Source organism: Rousettus aegyptiacus, unplaced genomic scaffold (assembly GCF_014176215.1).
Source record: "Rousettus aegyptiacus isolate mRouAeg1 unplaced genomic scaffold, mRouAeg1.p scaffold_m13_p_2, whole genome shotgun sequence".
Classification (NCBI taxonomy): domain Eukaryota; kingdom Metazoa; phylum Chordata; class Mammalia; order Chiroptera; family Pteropodidae; genus Rousettus; species Rousettus aegyptiacus.
Window position 1 is genome coordinate 174,437,363 of NW_023416295.1, and position 21,502 is coordinate 174,458,864.

The 21,502-nt window shown below is 60.7% G+C and overlaps 2 protein-coding genes across 6 annotated transcripts in view; one reads left to right on the top strand and one right to left on the bottom strand.

Annotated features, from left to right (window-relative positions):
• The window catches only part of ARHGAP8 (Rho GTPase activating protein 8), a 42,355-nt gene extending 25,428 nt beyond the window's left edge, over positions 1-16,927 (top strand). For 2 of the 5 annotated variants that reach the window (XM_036237639.1, XM_016135731.2), the window contains exons 9-13: positions 6,707-6,780; positions 9,413-9,490; positions 10,233-10,361; positions 11,586-11,689; positions 12,213-12,586. In XM_036237639.1, coding sequence (XP_036093532.1) covers positions 6,707-6,780; positions 9,413-9,490; positions 10,233-10,361; positions 11,586-11,689; positions 12,213-12,506 — 679 coding nt within the window. In that variant the 3' untranslated portion in view covers positions 12,507-12,586. Of the gene's footprint in view, positions 1-6,706; positions 6,781-9,412; positions 9,491-10,232; positions 10,362-10,911; positions 11,370-11,585; positions 11,690-12,212; positions 12,587-16,766 lie in introns of those variants that run through there. The other 3 variants (XM_036237640.1, XM_036237642.1, XM_036237641.1) reach the window with 3 other exon arrangements.
• Positions 15,799-21,502, bottom strand: part of PHF21B (PHD finger protein 21B) — a 65,224-nt gene continuing 59,520 nt past the window's right edge. Inside the window, exons 10-13 of the mRNA XM_036237638.1 lie at positions 20,958-21,116; positions 19,495-19,570; positions 19,097-19,200; positions 15,799-17,859 (exon numbers count right to left, since the gene is read on the bottom strand). Coding sequence (XP_036093531.1) covers positions 17,659-17,859; positions 19,097-19,200; positions 19,495-19,570; positions 20,958-21,116 — 540 coding nt within the window. The 3' untranslated portion in view covers positions 15,799-17,658. The remainder of the gene's footprint in view (positions 17,860-19,096; positions 19,201-19,494; positions 19,571-20,957; positions 21,117-21,502) is intronic.

Genomic DNA, 21,502 nt, shown 5'->3' on the forward strand with positions numbered 1-21,502 from the left:
GTGCAGACCAAGCGAACCCGTTCCTGCTGCCCCGCACGTCACCTGCTCTCATTCCTCCTTCCTAGGTCCCTCCTCCAGGAAGCCTTCCTGGATGCCTCCACACCAATGGGGACCATGTGTTGAAAAGACTGTTTTCCCCCATTGAATTGCCTTGGCACCCTTGTTAAAAACTAATTGACCATAATGTGAGGGTTTATTTCTGGACTCTCAATTCTATTCCATTGATCTATATGCCAACACCACACTATCTTTATCACTGAAGCTTTTAGTAAGTTTTGAAATCAGAAGCGTGAGTCTTCCAACTTTGTTTTTATTTTTTTTTTAAGATGGCTTTGGCTATTCTGGGTCCCTTGAATTTCCATTTTAATTTTAGAATCAGCTTGTCGGTTTCTGCGAAAGGCAGCTGGGGTTTCGATAGGGATTGCGCGGTCTCTGCGGATGAAGCTGGGGAGAATCGCCATCTCGGCAAGGTCACGCCTTCGAACCCGCGCCCGCGGGACGTCTTTCCGTTTATCGGGAGCGTCTGAGTTTCTCTAGGGGACGTGTTCTCGTTTCCGGGGCTCGTTCCGCACTCTTTCCTGAGTGATCCGATGGCGGGATTCAGGGACGCGGTGCCCGTGAGTGAGCTGGACCCCGTGGTGCGTCGGCCTCTGCTCCCCCCCCTGGAGCTGCCGGTCCCGGCTCTTTGCCTTCGCCAGCGAAGAGGCGGGTGTGTGTCTGCTCACTCTTCTCTTTCCCTGTGTGCGCGGGGTCTTCGGTCTCCAGCCCAGGTGGCTGTGTAGCGACTGTGAGCAGCCCCGGGGGTAGGGACGGGACCTTCTCAGGCTCGGTTCTGAGTCGCGTGCCAGCCTGACTCGCCGTAACCCCCCGTTAGAGTTTAGGGGGCCGGTCTAGCTGGTGCTACAAACTTCCTTATTCCTCATTTGCCTCCCACAGAGGGCCAGCTGTGCCCCAGTGGGTCCCAGCATTCCTGGGCCTGTTGCCTGGGACCCGCCAGCACCCCCACTGCATGCCTTCACCCCACCCCCTCAAGGTGGGAGCCCGTGGACTTCTGCAGGCGCACGGGCCGGGGAGTCCCTTCGAAACCCAGGCCGCGTGACCCCAGACAGAACAGTCAGCCTGCCTCTCAGCTTTGTCCCCCGTAAACGCGGGCACCGTGGTGGAGCCCGTGGACTCGGCGCTGTGCCCAGTTCGCGCTAGGCCCTCACAGTGCGGCGTTTCCTGTGATGTTCCGAGCTCTCTGTGCTCTCTGTCCCCACCCAGGCCTTCTGGGCCGGCTTGGCGGCTGAGACCTCTGCGAATCAGCGGTGTGAGCTGCAGCCGTCCGCCCCGGTTCAGGAGTTGGGGGCGGATGTGAGACGAGTGGCCATCTCGGAGGGCTGGGGAGCACCCGGGTGCCCAGCGAGGAGGCCCTGCTCACGCTCCCTGCCATCGCGGACATGCCATGTCAGCCTTCCTTCCTCTCCGTTCCCACCTTTTTTAAAAAGCCACAGCCTCTCCTTTTCCACGCATTTCTTGCATGAAAACCCAGGGAAAGAACATGTTCTGAATCACTCAAAGCACGCCTCGCAGGGGGAGGGAGGGGTTTCGAGCAAGAATTATGTGCCGGGAGTCCCAGGGCCCTCCTGGGAACGGACAGCTGGCCCGGAGTGCACCGTGCTGACCAGTGAGTTGCACTCTGCCTCCAGGAGTCCCCGGTCCCCCGGGGTGTGGGCTTAACACAATCCACGCATCCTCACGGGGACCTGACCCTGGCCCCCACTCACGGACATGCACAGGAGGGACCTAGTGTGAGCAGGTCTGCTGCCGCCGCCACCCTGGCTGGGTGTCCCCACCCAGCCAGGACAGGCACCCAGAGTACCCTGGAGCAATTGTCATTCTCGGCACGGACTCGACCAGCCTCGAGCAAGCCCCTCTCCCAGCCAGCGAGGAGGGGAAGGAGGGGGGAGAAACCCGCAGAGCGGTTCCTGCTCCGCTGGGAGCAGCAATTTCACGCCAGGGCCCTGTTCGGTGGTTTGCTGCGAGAGGCACAGGCCGGATATCAGTGCCTCCCGAGTGTCCGGCGGAGGGGAGCATGCCTGGCCGGGAGCCCTGCGGCGCTGGGGGAAGACCCCCCCGCTCTGGGGTTTCAGTTTCTCATGACCTCGCAGGCTCCTTCCTGCCCTGGAAGTCTGCTTTGGAAACGCAAAATGTCAGCTAAGCTGTAGGCACAGGGGTCTTTTGGCAGCCGTGGTGGTCACAGGTCATCAGGGTCCAGCCTGTGCAGTAGGTCTCAGTCAGGCCCCCTCCTGGGGACAGTAATCTACCCAGGCTTCGGAATCAACGGACTTGTGCTCCCTCGGTGTGTGACACTGGACGAGCCACCGCAGCACGCCGGGCCCGTTCCCCCCTCTGTGAAACGGGCCGCCCGCGTTCGCCCCGGGCAGCCTCTCGGCCTGGCATGCCAGTGACCGTAACTGTCGGCGCCTCTGACTTATAGCTTAACGAAGCCTTGTGCTTCCTTTGCGGTTTAATAGTTGCAGCTCCCTGCAAGGAGATCGTCTGCGGGCCTGCTTTCTACATGGGGAAACCGAGGCTGGGGAGGCACAGAGACAGGCCGAGGGTCACCCAGCTCAGGGCAGGCCCGGGACTTGCATGGGTCCGTGTGTTTCCCCGGGGAAACGGAGGAGGAAAAGAGTCCACCGCTTCGGAGCGTCCTGGGAGAAGACGACCTGTCCATCATGTTCCTCCTTCCCCAGGGACACAGAGAGGAGACCCAGGCCGCCGCCCCTTTCGTAGAGGGGGCACATGGGGAGCCAAGGCGAGGAAGGGCGGGGAGCGTCCGGCCCACATTCCTGCGGCAGCACAGCCCCGCGGACGGACGCAGTGACAGCCCGCGGGGCTCTGTCGCCGCCTGGATCGTTGTTTGGCGTCCCAGCTGTACGGCGTCAGCAGAAGAGAAACCACCAAGAAACCCAACTTCGCATCGAGAGCGAGACATGCAAAGTCCTGTCGTCGCTGCCGATGAAGTGTGCGTTGTTGTTCAGGTGGCCACATGGTTGGGTCCTCTTGGAACAAAATGAATAGCAGACGGGCTCTGACGTCCACCGGACGGGTCTCCGCAGAAAGAACGCAGATCCGACCGCGGCCAGCCTCGCCTCACTCCGCCACCTCTCAGCCGTGGGACCTGGCGCTGGTCACCCGGCCTTTCCCAGCGTCCATCTCCGATCTCTAGTTCGCGCGTGCTAGGCTCGGATTCGAGGGCCTGCGTCCCAGCTCTGTCCACGTGGGACGCGTTTTCCCGTTACCTAGCGCTGTGTCGCAAATGCCCCCAGCAGTGGCTGCCTCAAGCTGCAGACATTTCGTTACGTGTCCTGATGCGTTTGGGCCTGGTGTTTAGGTGAAGATCAGCCAGTCACGTTCATTCTGTGTGGCGTCGGGAGAGGTCGCTCAGTGGTGTCCAGCTGGGGCCTGGTCAGGAGGGTCCAAGGCTCCCAGCCTGACAATTCAGGGTGGCCACACTCCCTACGGGGCAGCTCGGGGCTTCCAGCAAGAGGTGCCTGCGGAAACTGCCAAGTGACTCACTGAAAGACAGAGTAAGGTTCATCTCCATTCAGAGAAATACAATAAAACCCACAACCAACGATGTGAAATTCCCGGAGAAAAGTAGCACGTCAGAAGCAGGGACCTGATCCGCACTCAGCACTCGACAAACAAACAGCCCCTGTGTATTAGTCTAGGTTCTCCAGCCAGAACCTAGCCAAATCCTCAGGACCAATGGAGGAACCGTTATGAGGAACTGGCTCACATGGTTATGGAGGCCGAGAAGTCCCCGTGGCCGCGGTCGGCGAACTGGAGACTCAGGAGAGCCTGTAGAGTGGCTTCCGGTCTGAGTTAGGGTCCGAAGGCGAGAGAAGACCGATGTCCTGGCCTGAAGACAGGCGGAAAGCGCTGATTCTCCCTTACCAGGCCCTTCGTTCTCCTCAGGCCTTCAACAGATTAGACGGGGCCCACCCACGTTAGGGAGGGCAGTCTGCTTTACCCGGCCTCCTGATTCAGACAGTAATCTCATCCGGAATCACCCTCCTAAGCACACCCAGAATACCGTTTAGCCAAATAGCTGGGGCCCCGCGAGCCAGTCCAGTTAACACATAAAATGAATCATCACATCGAGAAATGACAGTGATGATGGAATTTGCAGATAAAAACATTAAAATTGTTATTATAAGTGTGGTCCATATGTTCAAGAAGGTGGCAGAAAACACAGACGTGATGAAATGTGATTTCAAAAAGAAACCAAGAGGAACTTCTTGAGGTGAAAAACATAATTACTAACACGAAAAACACAGAGGCTGGGATTAGCAGATTAGGCATTGCAGAAGAAAAGGGTAATGAACTTAAAGATGCAGCCAGAAAAGGATCCAAAACGAAGCATAAGGGGAAAAAAAAAGACTAGCCTGTGACATAATATTAATATTGTGGTCTAGTATATGTACAATTGGAGTCCCATAAAGGAGAAGGCAAACAAATAGATAAAGAAATGATGGCAAAAATGTTTCCGATTTTGGTGAAAACTATAAACCCACAGATCCAAGGACCTCAGTGAACCACACGCATGAGAAATGTGAAGAAAACTGCACCAAGGAACATCATCATCAAACGGCTCAAAACCAGGGACAAGGAGAAAGGTTAAACAGAAAAAAAGGGGCACAGCGTGCAGAGAGGCCAAGAGGGGCATCAGAGTCCTCGCTGGAAAGATGCGAACCAGTCGGCGACCAAACACTGCTCAAGTCTTATAAGTTCACACCTTGCTAAGGAAAAAAATGTGTCACCCTAAGACTGTATACCTAACAACAATCCTTCAAAAATGAAGGCAGAGTCAAAACTTTTTCAGATAAATGAAAGCTGAGAGGACTTATTTCCAGCAGACCTACATGATGAGCAAGTCCATCGGACAGAAGAAAAATAATGTCGGGTGGAAATTCGGATCCTCGCAAAGGAATGAAGAGTGCCGGAAATGGTCAATATATGAGTAAATAGAACACGAAGTAGTTTTCTTACTTTAAGACTGCTTTTGATAGTAAATTGGCTGTTTAAACAAAAACAGTAACAAAACAGCGTCAGTTTATGACACGTCGGAGTCGGAGTACCGTGGGATGTGTGATACAGCTCAGCGGGCGGGGTCGGGGGGTGGACGTTTTCTCTCGTAAGGGGCTGACGCTGCAAGTAAAGTAATGCGACATTATTGGGAAGTAGACTGTACCGCGTTAAACACATGCATTGTAAAAACAGGCAAACGAAGAGATACGCCTAATATATGAATGGGGATAAAATGGAGTCCTAAAATATACTAGATTAATCCACGCAACAAAGTCAAGAAGGGAGGGAAGAGGGGGAAAAAAAGAGCATGTGGCAAGATGGTAGGTTTAAACTCGACCTTATGGGTAATTTCATTAAATGTAAGCGGCATAAACATTTCAGTTGAAAGGCAGAGATTGTCAGATCCGATTATCACCGATACAGTGTTACTACAGTGATACTATATACAGGATGCTACAAAGTAAAAGTAAAAGGATGGACAAGATGTGCGATGCAGCCGCCAAGAAGAAGAAGAGGCAGTGGCTGCAAAGCAGACTTCGGAAGCGGTACGGCCAGGCGTCAAGAGGGACACTTCAGTGCCGTAAAGACGGCACAGTAACCCTGCAGATCTGTGCACCGGCAACCGCTTTAAAATGCAGGCAGCGAAACCCGGTAGGACCGAGAGGAGGGACAGGCACGCAGCTCTCGCCGGAGACTGCAGTGCCCTGCTGCAAACGACTCGGACAGACAGGAGACCAGCCGCCTGGGCCGGGCGCATGACGCGGCCGGCCAAATCAGCCTGATCGGTGTTTAAAGAACACCCGGCCCTCGAGTGGCAAAACACACCTGCGAGACAGTGGCAAAGTGGGGCTCCAGCCAGACAGGTCTGACTTAGGAGTCCCTTTTCCCTCAATCCAGCGCAGTCTCAAAGGTGCCGCTTCAGGGGCCAAAAAAAATAAATAATTCAGCAGATGAAGAAAGAGAAAAACGTGAGGCAGAAGCCCGGGGGGCGCAGTGGGGGGCTCTGGCTTCAGATCCCGGTTCTGCCAGCTGGGGTGGGGAGTGTGCGTGTGAGTGTGAGTGTGTGTGTGTCTGGGGGGCCTCTCTCATATTTGTACGTATGTGTTCGAAGTTTCCTCTGTGAATCTATCACATTAGCACAGTAAGAGGCCGAGTGTGAGGCAACGTACTGGGTCCTCAGCAAGCATGTTTTTAGAGTGATCAGCTTCCAAGCCTGGTCCACTGGTTCTGCCCTCATGACCAAACCTCCTCGCACCTCTGGCCTTCCCCTGGGTGTGTTTCCCTCTGTCTGGAATGCCCTTCTCGCTCGTCCTCTGAGGCTCCTACTCACCCCTCGAAGCCCAGCTCAGTGGCCCTGCGCCAAGCCTCCCCCAGCCCCGGCTCTCCCCGCCCCGCGTGCATCTCTGCTGGAGCCCTCGGGTGCTGCTTTGCTGTTTCTGTGATTTCTGCCTCTCTTTGGGCCGCCAGGCCACCTCGTTCCTGAGGACCGAGGCTGTGGCCCTCTCTCCCTGCACGGCTCCTCGGCCCTGTGTTTCCGCAGATGTGGGGAGAGGACCAGAGGTCTGAGGTCGTCACGGTCGCCCATCACGCCCAGGTGAGAATTCTGCTTTCTTTTCCCTCCCCTCAGCCTCAAAGACAAAAATCAAGGTGAACTCATCCCCCCTGTGCTGAGGTTCACAGTGACATACCTGAGGGAGAGAGGTAAGTGAGGGCGGCTCCAGCCAGGGGACCTGAGAGCTGCCAGGTGCCCCTCCCCGGGAGGCCTGTCGTGGGTCCTGAGCACCCCCAGGCCGGGACCTGGAGGAGCGGGACCCTGTGCAGAGCTGGGCTGGGCCTAGGCACGGCGGCTCCCGCTGTGGGCCTTGGCCCCTGACCGTCTGGGGTTGGGTCCTGGCTCCGCTGTGTACCAGCTGTGTGACCTTCAGCTGGTCACTTCCCTTCTCTGGGCCTGTTTCCTCATCTGTCCAACCAGGGTAATAATAGTACCTGACTCACGGGGTCATTGAGGGACCCCAGTGAGACGACACACGTAAAGCCCTCTGTAGAAGGGACCCCTAGACGCGATAGACGAGCTTGGTTTGCAGATCCCACCACCAGCAGGGTGGGTGACTGCGGGGCTGAGCCCAGCGGCTGTTCCCAGACCCCAGAGGCCAGAGCTCAGCCCCACAGGGAGAGCATGTGGAGGCTGCTTTCACCCTAATGCAGCGGTCACCGACCTGCTTGGCCCCAGGGACCGGTGCTCTGGTGAGAATCTAACACCTGAGGATCTGAGGCGGAGCTGAGGCGGCGATGCTGGCGCTGGGGAGCGGCTGCGGATGCAGTTGGAGCTTCACCTGCTCGCCAGCCGCTCACCTCCTGCTGGGCGGCCCGGTTCCTAACAGGCCACGGGCGGGTACTGGTCTGTGGCCCGGGGCTCAGGGACCCCTGCCCTGATGGGAAGAAGAGCAACTGCCAAGGAAGGGTGGCCACCCGCCGGAGCCAGAGGCAGGTGCTACAGAGCCACGGGGCATATTCATCAGACGGGAAGTAGGAATTGGGGGGATCAGGGGGTGCATACATCCCTGCTGGGGTCCCTGGTGTCTGTCACCCACTGTGCCCCAGGAACTGCATGTCCCAATCTTACAAGCTCTGCGAGACGGTGTCTGTGTAGCTGGAGAATCTGATCGTCCTTTGGAGTTGTCTCCACTTGGACCAGATGTCCTTTGTCACACTTCCCTTTCCGTTACATGTTTCAGGAATGAACAAAAGACAGCCGCCTAAGACCTAAGTCAGAACGTGGGACAGGGAGTCTCTTGTTATAATGTATCTATTCCTTTATTCACATTTAAAAGAAAGAAAAAAGGAAAACAGCCCAAGTGGGAGCTCAGTTATATTTGTTGAATGAACATGTGCATTTAAAGACATGCTCACTGGACACCCTCTGGTCCGGGCACTGGGCTTGCCGCATGGGCCACAGCACGTGGCCTGACCTCCCGGGCTCCCGGCGGGTCACTGGTACGTTTTTCATTGTCTAGCTGCAGTGGGACAACCGCGGACTCGCCCGGCAGGGACGAGCTGGTCCTGGGGGTCAGGGGAAATGAATCCAGTTCTTCACCCTTGTAGTCCTGAGCGGCCTGTTTCCTGGCTGCTGTTAGCCGTGGGCCTCTCTGTCCCACGTGGCCCCTTCCATCAATAGAGACCTTTCCAGGCGCTGAACCCCTGCTTCCGTGCTCCAGCGTCCTCCTGCCAGGAGGAACCTGGTCCGTGTTTAAAAGCTCACCTGGTTAGGTGAGGCCCACCCAAGATCACCTCCCTATTTAAGGTCAGCCACCTTGGACCTGACTTCCACCTGCAAAGGTCCTTCACTGCGGCACCTAGATTAGTGTTTGCCTGACTACTTAGGAGAAGGTGTGTTGTGCCCCAGGGCCATCTCAGAATTCTGCCTGCTACAATCACTTAGCAAAAGAAGAGGGGACCGGTCCCCCAGGCGGAGGGCGAGGGCACGTGGAAAGGAAGAGGGTAGGACGGAGCATGGCTGGAGGCCTGCGGTGGCCGTGGGGCAGGAGAGAGACGCACCGGTGGCCGGACCGCGTGGGTCCGTGGCGAGGGCCCAGGGGCTACCAGGACAGAGAAGGGCTCCCCTCAGGAGCTGATCAGAGTTAGATATATATGTGGAATTCGTTCAGCTTCAGAACGGGGAAAGATTGGGGAGGGGGAGGGGAGAGATAGGCGCCCGCGGAACTTGGAAATGTCCTATATCTGTGTTGTCCAACATGGAAGCCTCTACCCCTCCGTGGCGGTAGCTCAGCAGAGCACTTAATATACGGCTCGTGTGAAGGCCGACTGGATTTTTAATTTTATTTTAATTAATTCAAGCACCATGTGGGCGCCATACTGGACAGGTCAGCTCTAGACATTCGTGGGAGGAAAGGGAGGCGCCCCGCGTGCCCGGCACGTGCTGTGAGTTCCCCCGCCCAACCTCGCTGCGGCCACGGAGGCTCCCGGCCTCGCTCTGCACACAGGGCCGCCGAGCTCAGAGAGGCTAAGTACGCCCTCCGAGGTCACACAGCTGGGCGGGGCAGAGTCGGCCCGGACCCCAGGACGTCTGGCTTAGTGCCAGTCTCTTCCCAGTCTCCCTCCCTGGGGGCCACAGAGGTGAGCCTCAGGTGGGACTGGGGGATACGGGAACGTTTAACTTGAGAGGAAGGAGGAACGGTGGTGGGGTGGGTGGTGAGGGGAGAAACGAGCCGGAGTGGAAGGAGCTCTCTGCACGGGCGGCGGCGGGCGGTCATAGAACGCCTGGGAATCCCGATGTGGGGGGACCCGTGGGACACTCGGGGTGCACTCCCTGCAGGGCTGCGCTCGGAGGGCCTCTTCCGCAGATCGGCCAGTGCGCAGACCGTCCGTGAGGTCCAGCGGCTGTACAACCAGGGTGAGTCGGCTCCCGCGGGCCCCTCGCCCGAGCCTCCCGCCCGGCCGGCCACACGGCCCTCCGGGGCCTCGGAGCCCGGACACCGAGGCGGCAGAACTCCCCTGTGCCCCACTCCCCAGACTCCAGCCTCCCAGGGCTGGCGGCCGCGCGATGCCGTCCTGCCTCCGGGGCTTCTCAGGCACACTCGAGGGGGGCGGATGGGCGCTGGACGCGGTGTGTCCATCAGGCAGCTCCCGTGGCCGGCTCGGTGCGGCTTCCTCAGCTGCCCGTGTGCAGCCTGCAGGCAGGGGGACCCGGCGTCAGAGCCGAGCCCGCCACAGCGACGCCGGCACCGCAGTTAGCTCGCCGCACGCAAGGCCTCCCCTCTACTGCACACACTCCCGTCCTTCCCACGGTCATGGGTCACTCATCGAGCGACGGGCAGCACTGGACGCTGTGGGCTGGCCCTTCTCAGCCCCGTGTGCTGGGCTCTGGGGACGGCCGCAGCTGGGCGCTGACCTCAGAGCACCGGATCCTAGGCAGGGACCCCAGCAGCACCCCCCAGCCTCGCCGGGCGCCCTGAAGAGTGGAGGGTGGGCAACAGCACCCCTGTTTCCGGGAGAGGCGGTCACCCCCGGATGTGTAGCCGCAGCACGAGGCTCTTCCCCTCGGGCGGTTTAAGGCCATCGGGCACAAGGGCCCGTGGGGAAGCAGGAATCCCAGCCCAGGGTCGCTGCTCAGGCGTCTGGTCCTCTGTGTGCAGGGAAGCCCGTCAACTTTGACGACTATGGGGACATCCACGTCCCTGCCACGATCCTGAAGACCTTCCTGCGAGAGCTGCCCCAGCCACTGTTGACCCCCAAGGCCTATGAGCAAGTCCTCGGGATCACCAGTAAGTACCAGCCAAGGGCCCGGCTGGGGGGTGGGGGGCTGCCGGCCTTCTGCTGCCATCTGGCGCTGCAGGCCAGAGAGGGGCTCCCCCAACCTGGACGCCTGCCGGCCTCAGCCAGGCCACCAGTGTCCATGGCGGGGTCGGGTCATCAGCCTCAGTGGGCCAGGTGGCAGGGTGGCCAAGGGCGTGTGGGGTGTGGCTCCTGGCAGAGTAAGTGCTCTGTACACGGCGGCTCTGTGACAGAGAGTGAGCTGGTCCCTCCGGGTCACCAACAAGCGCTTGTTCTCAAAGGGACCCTGACGGGTATCGGGGAGGACCTTGCACCGGGATCAGCTCTGGGGCTGTAATTTACTTAGAAAGATGGGGTGAGGCGGGAAAGCCGAGATCTAGGACAAGGCGGACGCCGCGCTCGTTGGTTCCTTGGAAATATTCGTTTCACGGGAACTCCTCGTCCATTGCGATTACCCAGCAACGGCTTGAGTTCCTGGATGGTTTTTATTGAAAAGCCAGCAGGCGCATTCACGGCAGGGAATTTTGTGTCTTTCCGCAGTGGCTGCGTTTACCAAGCACACCGTGTTCACACCCTGTGCCAGGCTCGGGGCGGGGGAGGGGTCGGCACGCCGGGGGACCAGGCTGTGAGTGCGCGTGCGTGCGTGTGTGTGTGTGTGCACGCATGCACACGAGCATGTGCCTCTGCGGGGGAAGCTCGTGGATTGTTGAGTGTAGACCTGGGATCTACAGAGCTCGGTGGGGGTGTAGTTATGAGGGAACTGGGGATCTCAGAGCCTGGCACAGTGACCTTCGGGTCCCCCGTGGCCGTGGGGACCTGAGCTACTGAGAATCAAACAGGTTAAGTTAGTCTTTACGCTTCTTCTGTAAAGGGCCCGATGGTAGATATTTTAGGCTTCGTGAGCCGGACTCAACTCTGCTGTTAATGCAAAAGCAGCCATGGGTGAAATGTGAATGGATGGGAGAGACTCTGTGCCAATAAAGCTTTATTGACAGAAACAGGCCGTTTGGCCCCTGGGCTGTAGTTTGCCGAGGGAGGGGCTGCAGCGCGTGCAGAAGGGAGCATCACTCACGGGGGAGGGGGGGGGTTGCGGAGAACGGCACATGGCCGGGAGTAAGTGGGAGCTCCGGGCCGGATGGCGGGGCCGCCTGCCCCCCCCACGCCCGTGCCCGCCCCCCGGGAAGGGCTCAGGAGGGACCCTCGTGCCATCGCAGGTGTGGAGAGCAGCCTGCGGGTGGCCTACTGCCGCCAGATCCTGCAGGGCCTTCCGGAACACAACCGCGCCGTCCTTGGCTACCTCGTGGGCTTCCTGCACGAGGTGAGTGGTCGAAGCAGGGTGCCCGGGGCGGGGGCGCCCACGTCCGTGCCCACGCAGGCCAGGGTCTGCGCTCCATCGGCCTGGGGACGCCACTCGCTGGCCCCCGAGGACCTCGTCCAAGGCCCGGCGGACAGCAACTCCACGGAGGAACCCTCGGTGCCGCCGGGCGGGGGCGACCGTGCCCGCCCCTGCCGCTCCCGCCCCCGGCTGCCCTCCGTTACTGCCCGTGGCCGACTTAATGGGGGCCTCTGCTCCCATGTCGTCTCCCAGAGAGTCCTGGAGAGAGGGGCCGTGTCCCTAAGTCACCTGGCTGGGAGACGCCAGAGGCCAAGCTCGTGTCTGCTGCGCTGGAGCCCACCCCGCCCCCGGCGGCCTGGGTCCTCGGAGTGGACGCAGACTCTGGGGGGACGCTGACGGATCCCAGAGGGAGAAGGGCAGAGCCGGGAAACTGAGGCCCAGAGCAGGGAGGCGGCCGCACGAGACCCGCAGGTCACTCCCCTTGCCTCGCGTGTGTGCCCCCCAGGTGTCCCGGGAGAGCGTTTTTAACAAGATGGACAGCTCCAGCCTGGCCTGCGTCTTCGGGCTGAACTTACTGTGGCCGTCGCAGGGGGCAGCCTCCCTGGGCGCCCTTCTGCCGCTGCACCTGTTCACCGAGCTGCTGATCGAGCACCACGGGAAGGTCTTCGGCGCCCGGGACGCCCGCGGGGAGCCGGGGGAGCAGGGCGGCCCCCAGGCCGGAGGCCCCGCCCTGCCCGCCGCGCCTCCGTCCCCCGGCCCGGGCCGGGCGACTCCGCGAGTGCTGGAAATGTCACGCTGAGGTCTCTCCGTCTGTGCGCCCGTCGTGTGTTTTGTGAGCTGGCCATTAAATGGACTTCCGGGGGCCCTTCCGGTGACAGTTCTATGGTTCTGGGTCCTCGGCCCTTCCCCGTCGTCACTGAGCTGTGGGCTGGGCTAAGACGACGGATCCCTTCGCACGTGTTTGAACCCGATGAGGCTCCACCGACGATGGGAATTCGCGGGCGCCTTCCACGCTGTGTCGCAGACCGGCAGCTGCTTGTCCGGACGCGGCCGCCCGCGGGCGGGCCAGCGGGCGGTTCGGGCCTCGTCGGGGCTGCTGGGGAGACAGCTGTGCTGTGGGCGCCGCGTTTCACTCTCGGGGCCGGACGGGCCCCGCGGTGCAGCCACCAGTGCAGGTGGCTTCTTCTCTGTGGCCACCGTCCCATGTGCTCCCGCCCTGTTGGCCGAAGCCAGTGTCGTGGCCAAGGCCGGGGTCGCCGTGGGCGGGCTCTGGGAAGTTATCGGCAGAGGCGGTGGCTACCGGGAGGAGGGAGGATTCGTCTGGTGGGGCCGTCGGCCCTCCCGAGGGCCCCAGGACGAGTAGGGACACCGATCGTATTGAAGTTTCCAGGCAGAGGAGATGGAGCTGGGACGGGGGACCTGCTGAAGGAATCCACCTTCCCGCGTGAGGGCAGCTCGGCGTCCTCAGGGCGGGCGGGCTGGGGCCCAGGTGGGTCTCTCCTGCGGGGGTCAGAGGACGATGACGTGGGTGGTGGAGGGCCACGGGCCGGCCAGGAGACTGCTGCCACCCTCCGCGGGGTCCCTGCGCTGTGCCGGGTGCCGGACGACCTCCCCGCGGCCTCGGAAGCTTCGCGGCAGCCCAGCTGGGGAGGCATTCTCGGCTGGGGCTTGAGGGGGCTTGAGCGACACCCCTCTTCCCTGCCGAGCTCAGAACACTGGGGGCGAGGCAGACCCAGGCGTCCCACGGGCAGAGCTGGCTGAAGACCTGCCTCAGGTCGGTGGCCAAGGGCGTTTGCTCACAACTCAGCACCGGTCGCCACCTGGGAAGGTGCACAACGGGTCACGTGTCCACGAAGAGCTCAGAGCTCAGCTCCTGCTCTTCCTAAGGGAGGGGGTCGGGGGTGGGAAGAGAGGCGGAAGTACGAACCCTTCCTGAGGAAGTTTCTCGCCCGGCCCAGGCAGGGGGGCCTACAGATGCAGACCTGGGGACCAGAGAGCTCCAGGGCCTTACTCGAGGCCGCACGGGCAGTGGGGGCAGAGCCGGGGTGCAGCCTGTGGGGCCTGAGTTCCCCCAGTCTCCGCCCAGCCTTTTCCTTACTGGCCTCCCTGCGTCTCCCCCTCTCCTGGATGCTCCCCACTCCGTCCCATTCTTCTCCGTCTTTTCTGTTCCTCTGAGCTCTCTCGCTCACAGTTCACCTAGGCTAGGATAATCCCCTTGTGCCTCTTAAAAAGTGATTATTGTTTATTGTTCTGCGTCCAGAGGGAGGAGTGGCAGAGAGCGGGCGTGGGGCTGACCTCGCCTGCCGGCCATGCGACCTGGGTGTCTCACTTTGGGTCCCTGCACTTCCGTCCCCGTTGAGGGGCTGTCGCATGCCGGAGCAGGCCCTAAGGAGCCAGGTGGGCAGGCGCAGAGCAGGCGGGCGGGGAACGGGCTAGTCGGCAGGATGCCACCGTGAGCTCTCCACACGGTGGGCCGTGCGGGGCAGAAGGGGCAGCACTGGGTGGCCCCGGGGGCAGAAGCCACAGGGAGGCAGAGTCCAGACAACTCAAGGAGCGGGTCTGTCATGGTCGAACTGTGTCCCCTTAAAAGATGAAGTCCTCACCCCCTGCCCCTGCCGCGCATGTGACCTTATTTGGAGAAGGACGGCTACGTTTAAACGAGATCATTCGGGCAGACCCTAACCCGGTATGTCTGTGTCCTTATGAGAAGGGGAGAGGGTCCACGTGCAGATGGAGGCAGAGGTCAGGGTGATCTGTCTTCGGCCAGGGAATGCCCCAGAAACCTCTCTGGCAAACTGCACGGGGGGGTGGGGGGGGCAATGACCGGGGGTAAGGGCGATCGACAGGCCGAGGCCACCAGAGCCTGAGCGGGAGGCCTGGGAGAGAGTGTGTCTCACAGCCCCAGAAGGAACCGGCCCGGCTGGCACCTCGCGCTCGGCCCTCCGGCCTCGAGCTGGCAGAGACTGCATCGCCGCCGTCTGAACCATGGGGCCCGTGGCGCTGTGTGACGGTCGCCCCCTCCCCCTGAAGCTAAGACCGTGCCCCCGGGGGCAGAGTCGGGCGGCCTGAGCTTTTGCTGATCAAGGGGAGGATGACGTGGCTTGAACAGAGGCACTGTCACCCTGGCTGCTGCGGGGTCGGGCCGCGGGCCAAGGTGATATCGGTGTGCACCGTGAGACACAGCCGCGCCCTGCTCGTGAGGCCATGGCTGGCAGTTTGCTGGTGACCCGGTGTGGAGGGCGAGGGCGGTCGAGGCTGACTCCCGGGGCGCTGGCCCACGTATGGGGGAGGTGCGGGAAGGGCTGGCCCGGGGAAGGCCTGGCCGAGTTGGCGATGCGGCTGCCAGCCTGTGGGGCTGGCCACGGGCCGCTGCATGTCCACAGCTGGAGTCTGCAGCGGAGGTCCCAAAAGCCGGGGAGCCAGCAGCACAGAGCCAGAGCCAGGAGGTCGGGCGAGGCCAACCGGGGAACTGAGGAGGAGGGGATGGGCTGAGGCAGAGACCGGGGGCCTCCAGCACCCGGCGGCTGAGCAGAACAGAGAAGCGAGAGTGGGCACTGTGACCACGGGCCGGCCGGGAACAACAGCACAGCAGCCCCGACCCCGGCAGGCCCCCGAGGGGCCAGCGGACACTGTATTTAACCCCACTGTCTGGCCACAGCCCGGTCCCCGGGGGCTAGGCTCCTGCACAGCAAGGACGCGGGGGTTCTGGCTCCCCGGACTGGTGGCCCCCCGGACTGGTGGCTCTCTTGAGGACATGGACAAAGTAAGCCATGGGGTGGCTGTGGGTCCTCGTGGGCCACGCTGCCTCGGAAGCAGAGAAACCAGGTGTCGATGCGCCCACCGCCCCATGTGGCACCTGCCTGGGGGGTTTGTCACTGGCCACCGTCAGTCCTGGTCCAGCCACCTCCCGGGGAGCAGGATCACGCACGGAGGGCACCCATGAGCTGTCCTCTCCCTCCCTCCCTCAGGGTGGGGTGGGGGCAGGACCCCGGTTTCTGGCCTCTCCAACACCCTGACCCCCCGCCCCGTGCCCCAGGCGCTCCCCGGGGCCCCTCCCTCTGCCGGAAGCAAGGAAGCAAAGACCACAGGGCTCCGAAAGCATCACTCGAGTTTAATGCTACACGGGCCTAAGACGAGCACTGTTCTCTAGCCTCACTATCCACTGGACGGGCCTCCCGCTCCAGAAGCTAAGTCCCGAGACACGTCAGCAGCTACCCCTCCCGGGTCCCGCCTCTCACATCCTCCCGTTACGCTTTTTTTTTTTTTTTTAATTTAATTCAACCCATCGCAGAAGAAAGCAAACCAAGGAAAGGCGAGCTGACGGCGCGTCCACCGCGAGCCACGCGGCGATGCATAGCGGCATCTAGAGTAACCAATATGGCAGGTGTGTGTGTCTCGCAGTTCGCTTTGTTCGTCAATAAAAGAATATAAAAATCTCGTTCAACCCAGTGTTACGTGTATTAAAATAGATCTGTATCGTACAGCACAGTTTCTCCCGGAGTCGTGAACGTGGCAGGAGGGGCCGCGGCGGTCGGGGTTCTGGCCGGGGTCCCCCTGCTCTGCACCTGTCTGCGTGTGTGTGCGCGCGCGTGTGCGTCTGGGGCCGTGTGCGCACACGCACGCGTGTGTTCGATGCGATTCGGCACCGTGTGATATGCTGGGGGCGGCGGCCCTGTGGCTCCAGGATGCTTGTCTGTTGTGCTACGTCCCTGGGGACGGAGAAGCTGGTGGGTGTGACGAGCGGGCACAACTCGGCCCGGGACGCGGGAAGCTCACCGAAGACGGCAACACGCCCCTCGCCTCTCCGGGAGGACCGCGTGCAGAGGGACCCTGGAGCCTCCGCAAGCCAAACCCTTCCGCGGCCACCTCCCTCTTCTCCTCCCCTACCCTCACCCCACTTCTTAAAAAAAAAAAACCCCTGATGTCCCCGGCCTGGACAGGTTCCCACTCACACCTTGCAGCAAGCGGGAGAGAAGTCAGTGAGCGTCCCCCTGCATGTTAAACGTCTTACAATAAAAACGCCCTACGGAAATGTAAAGTTATTTTTTTTTTTTTTTTGGCATAATGTCTGCACTGGCAAGAAAGGAGGAATGGAACACTCGATCGGCTCTTCGGAAGGAGGAAATAAAAGGCTTCAGTTGTCAGGTGAATGATTCAACCCGAAAGAGAACACAAGCCTCCCCTGCGTGACCGCGGCTCCGTCTTGCCCAAAGCCTCCCTGAGGAGAATGAGCATGTGGACAGCGGAGTCCAAAGGATTGGCAAGAGGAAGGGGGGCCCGGCGAGGGCGCTCGCGACCTTGGGGACCGAGGCCCTGGCAGGCGGACGCCGCGGCGTCCCCTCGGGTTGGACGTCACACAGAATCTCAAGGTAAACGGCTGCTATTCGTAACGCTAATAACACTGACGGACGGGCCCTGGCCTTCGGCAAAGGCACCAGGAGTGCCCAGCCCGGGGGCGGGCCCCCAGCAAGGGGCGGGCGTCGGAGTCCTACCTAGATTCTCTACCCACTTCTGTCCCAACTACCTCCACTACTCAGCTATGTCTGCGTTCTCGGCTCCCTTCCTGAAGGACGCTGGACAGGCATGGTCCTCAGTGCGGGGGGCGGGGCCCTGGCCCCTGCACACCTCTGCACCAGGCCGTGGAGGCCCCAGGTGCTGGAAGTCGCAGGCCTGGGCATCGCCACCATAGCCGGGCCGACGGTGTGCCCCGCCTGGCTTCCGGGCGCCCTGTCTGAACATGAAGGGCTCAGGACCCCATCCCCACCTGTCCCAGCCCTGAGACTGGGCCTGGAGCTCTCACCCAGCGCCTTCTCCCTCCTTCCCTCTGTCTCTTTCTGGTTTTATGTTTGTCTGAAATTCATAGTATTCATGAATTAAGGCTGACAGAACCCTCAGGTCTTGTGAGCAGGGTCTCAGTGACTTCCATGGGTGTGAAGACGGGTTCCCCGGGATCAGTTGTGCCCCTGGGGGTGCTGGAGGGCAGCGTGCTTGGTCCAGGGCCCAGCCAGCATCGGGGCAGGGCTGGCGGTCGTCATGGTGACCTGGAGCATCTGCTCGCCCTGTATCAGTCTCAGGAGGGCCCGCAGGCGGTCCAAGGACGACTGGGTGCCCCTCTGCCGGGCCAGCAGGCTCGTCTTAAGCTCCAGGCATTTCTGTTGAAGGAGAGAGGAGGTCAGAGAGAAGCGTCTCAGAATTCAACTGTGCAGGCACCTTGCGGCAGGCTTCCGGGGACAGCCACCCCTCAGCCACTCTCCCACAGCCCCTCCCGTCCATTGCGGAGGCTTGACAGAAACCAGGCAGAGGGCCTCACAAAACCCAGGCAGCAAGGAGCAATGGAATTAAACGGTAGCCAGGTGCACTGAAGTTTGTTTCCAGATGGGAGTTAGAAGTGGGGTGCTGTGCGGGAGGCCAGAGGATTCTCCCCCATGGTGTGACACTCCCTCGCCGACCGATCCGACCTTCCTGCCTGAGGAAGCTCAGGGCCAGTTCTGGCTCAGCGACGGCGGCTGCAGAAAACCTTTACACCGCAGCCAGCTTTTTGCCCGTTCTCTAGCCTGGTGTGCTCTTGTCTTTTTCAAGCCTTTTTATCTATTATGGCACTATGATCAAGCACTAAGGACTGCTGCCTCGAGCTGGAGTTCAAGTTACTTGCTGCTCGGGCAAATAACTGAAACTCCCTGAGGCTGCGTCCAAAACTCTATGATAGAAATAATCACCACCATCACCATCATCATCATCACCATCACCGTCACCACCATCACCACCATCACCACCATCACCACCAACAGCATCATCACCATCACCACCATCACCATCACCATCATCATCATCACCATCACCACCATCACCACCATCATCACCATCACCATCATCATCATCACCATCACCACCATCACCACCATCACCACCATCACCACCATCATCACCATCACCACCATCACCATCACCATCATCATCACCACCATCACCATCATCACCGTCACCACCATCACCACCATCACCACCATCACCACCAACAGCATCATCACCAGCACCATTGTTATGTTTATCACCACCCTAGAGAGGAGACATCATTCTGTTCACTTTATAGAAGAGGAAACAGAGTCAGAAGCAGCCAGGGCTTTGCTCGGGTCACAGGGCTGAGAAGGCGCAGAGCTGGGGACTCAGTCGCCTGATAACTGTTTGTCGGATGAGTGGCAGAGATGCGCCCTCCACCTGCTGACTCCCCGAGTGCTGCGGGCAGGTCTCACCCTCCTCTGGGGCCTCAGCAGCCGGATGGGGGCGCTCTGGACCTGCGCCGCGTGGTGCTAAGGGCGCCGCCCCCACCACGGCCTCGCCCCGCCCCCGCCTCGCCCCGCCCCCGCCTCACCCCACCCCGCCCCCGCGCACCTTCACCGCCGAGGCCAGGCGCCGGTCGCGCTCCTCCAGCTGCTGGTGCTCGCTCTGCAGCTCGCTGCCTCTCTGCAGCAGCTTCTGCTTCTCCTCCTCTTTGACTGGGAAAGAGAGGGCCAGGTCAGCAGCGGTGGGTCTGTGGGGAGCCGGCGGGGCGGGAAGCCTCCGCGGCCTATGCCTAAGCCGTTCCAGCCGCACCTGCTCGTGGGAGCCAGTAGCCCCGACTGGATGCACGAGGCCTAGGACACCACCCCGCCGTCGTAGCGGCCGTGCAGCGAGGACCAGTCCTACAGTCCCTCTTCTCAGAGTTGGGGCCCAGAACAGCCTCCGACGGGCCCCCCGGGGGTGGGCCTGGAGACAAGGGTGCCCTCTCCCGCTCCTCGAGGAAGTCCTACCTGTCTTGTGGGTGACGTAGGAGTGCACGATGGCCAGCATCCCCGTCCAGGGCACGCCGTCGTCTTTCTTTAAGGCCTGGAGGGCAGAGGGGAAATGAGCAAGCAGACAGGCCGGGCCCCGCCATGCCCCGGCCGCGTCACCCTGAGGGGCGCACGAGCTCTCTGCGCCAGTCTCTCAGCCGGGACCAGGGGACCCGCCTCGTGGTCTGGCCCCCAACGAACAGCAGCTCCTCAAGGGCAGGGACGTGCTTGCCGCCAGGGCTCCAAACGTGTCCTGGGGACCTGGGAACAGCCAGGGCCCCAATGGGACCCAGTGAGGATGCACCACCGTGCTGAAGTGGGGAGCAGAAACGCGGTGACCCCGGGCAGTCGGAACGCAGGGCTGGCGGCCCCCACTGGGGACAGCCCCACAGCGACACACGGTCTCCCACGCCCACCTCTCCCTGGGTCCCCACAAAACCCGGATGGAAGAACTCACCAGAGTTAGTGTTTTTTAAAATAAAGGTAACTCTGATGGTACGAGTAAGACACCCTGTGAATGGCAGACGGTAAGCGCATCGCGGCCCCCAGCCCCCCGGCCGCCGGCGTGGAACCCGGAAGCACTTCCCACCTCCCAGGTTCTCACTCTGCAGCTTTCCTTAAATAGCCAAAGATCAAACTATACAGCAGCTACAGAGCCTAGCTTTTCTTTTTATTTTTTTAAACTTAATTCCATATGGTGAACAAGTTCCAAAGAATCACGAAATCTTTGTCGAAAATTATTTCGAACGATCACCTAGTACCTCGTGGAGTGCAAGCACTGGAATTTAGGTCACCCTCTCTTACTGCCAGGAAATTAGGATGTTTCTATCTTTTCCCCTTTATAAATCAAGGGTGAGAAGCTTTTCTGTGCACAGAATTTAATCTGTATTTGCATTATTTCCTGAGGCTGCATCCCCCAAAGCAAACGCCGGGGTTAAAAGGCGTACACATTTCTTGGGCTCTTCACAAAACACTGCCATGTGGCAGATACCTGTCTCGCCGCGTCATCGCCAGAAGGGAGTGTCATTGTTTTTGCTAATTTGATAACTTTTCATTGTGTCATCACTATTTTTTGTGGTTTGCATTATTAGTCTAGTTCTTCCCGGGGGCGGGGTGGAATTTGGAGATCAGAGGCGGAGTCACTAAGTCAGACGGCTACGGAGGAACACTTCTGCCCAGTCTACACCTGTGGCTTCAACGGTCAGCGTCTGAGATGGCCATTATGGGGGGTGCTAGCGGCACCTAGTGAGGATGCTGCTGAAACCCTACAGGGCACAGGACGGTCCCCACACCGGTCACCCAGCCCCAAACGTGGCCTGTGCCAAGGCTGAGAGACGCGTCCTGCAGCGAGCCCCTCACCCCTCCTCTGCCCCACCCCCGTCTCCGCCCACCGCAGGGACCGCCCAGAAGCACAGGGGGAACAGCCTCGGGCCCGCCCATACCTTCTGCTGGCACCTGGGGCATACCCACACGCCCTTGGGTGCTGTCCTGAGGGGCGGGTCCAGGCAGCTGAGGTGGTAGGCCCCGGGGCAGGCGCCGCAGGGCTGTAGGTTGGCCCCTCGCTTGCAGGTGGCACAGTGTTCATCGTGGGTGATCTCGTTCTGAAAGACAGCCGGTGTGTCAGCCGGGCCGGGCCAGGGGCAGAGACCCCGGGGCTGCCACTCCAAGCTGCCTGTAGCCCAGCTCTGGGAGAGAGGGACCAGGCCCGGAAACCAGGAGGAGCGGCAGGGTTCTAGGGCACCTATGGGTCACGTTTCCTGGCGGGCGGGTCGCTGAGCCTGAATCAGGCATGGGGTGGCTCCCTGTACCCCGATCCTTCTACCCCAAGACCAGGACTCCAGGTGTGGGCGGCAGGGCAGGGGGTCCTGCCGTGACTTAGCAAACAGTTCCTTTTGGGGTCTGAATTGTACCAGAGACGCAGACCCGGGGTCGGGGGACCCGTGCTCACGAAGCTGCCCTCCACGGGGCGCTCACGCGCTCTGCTGCG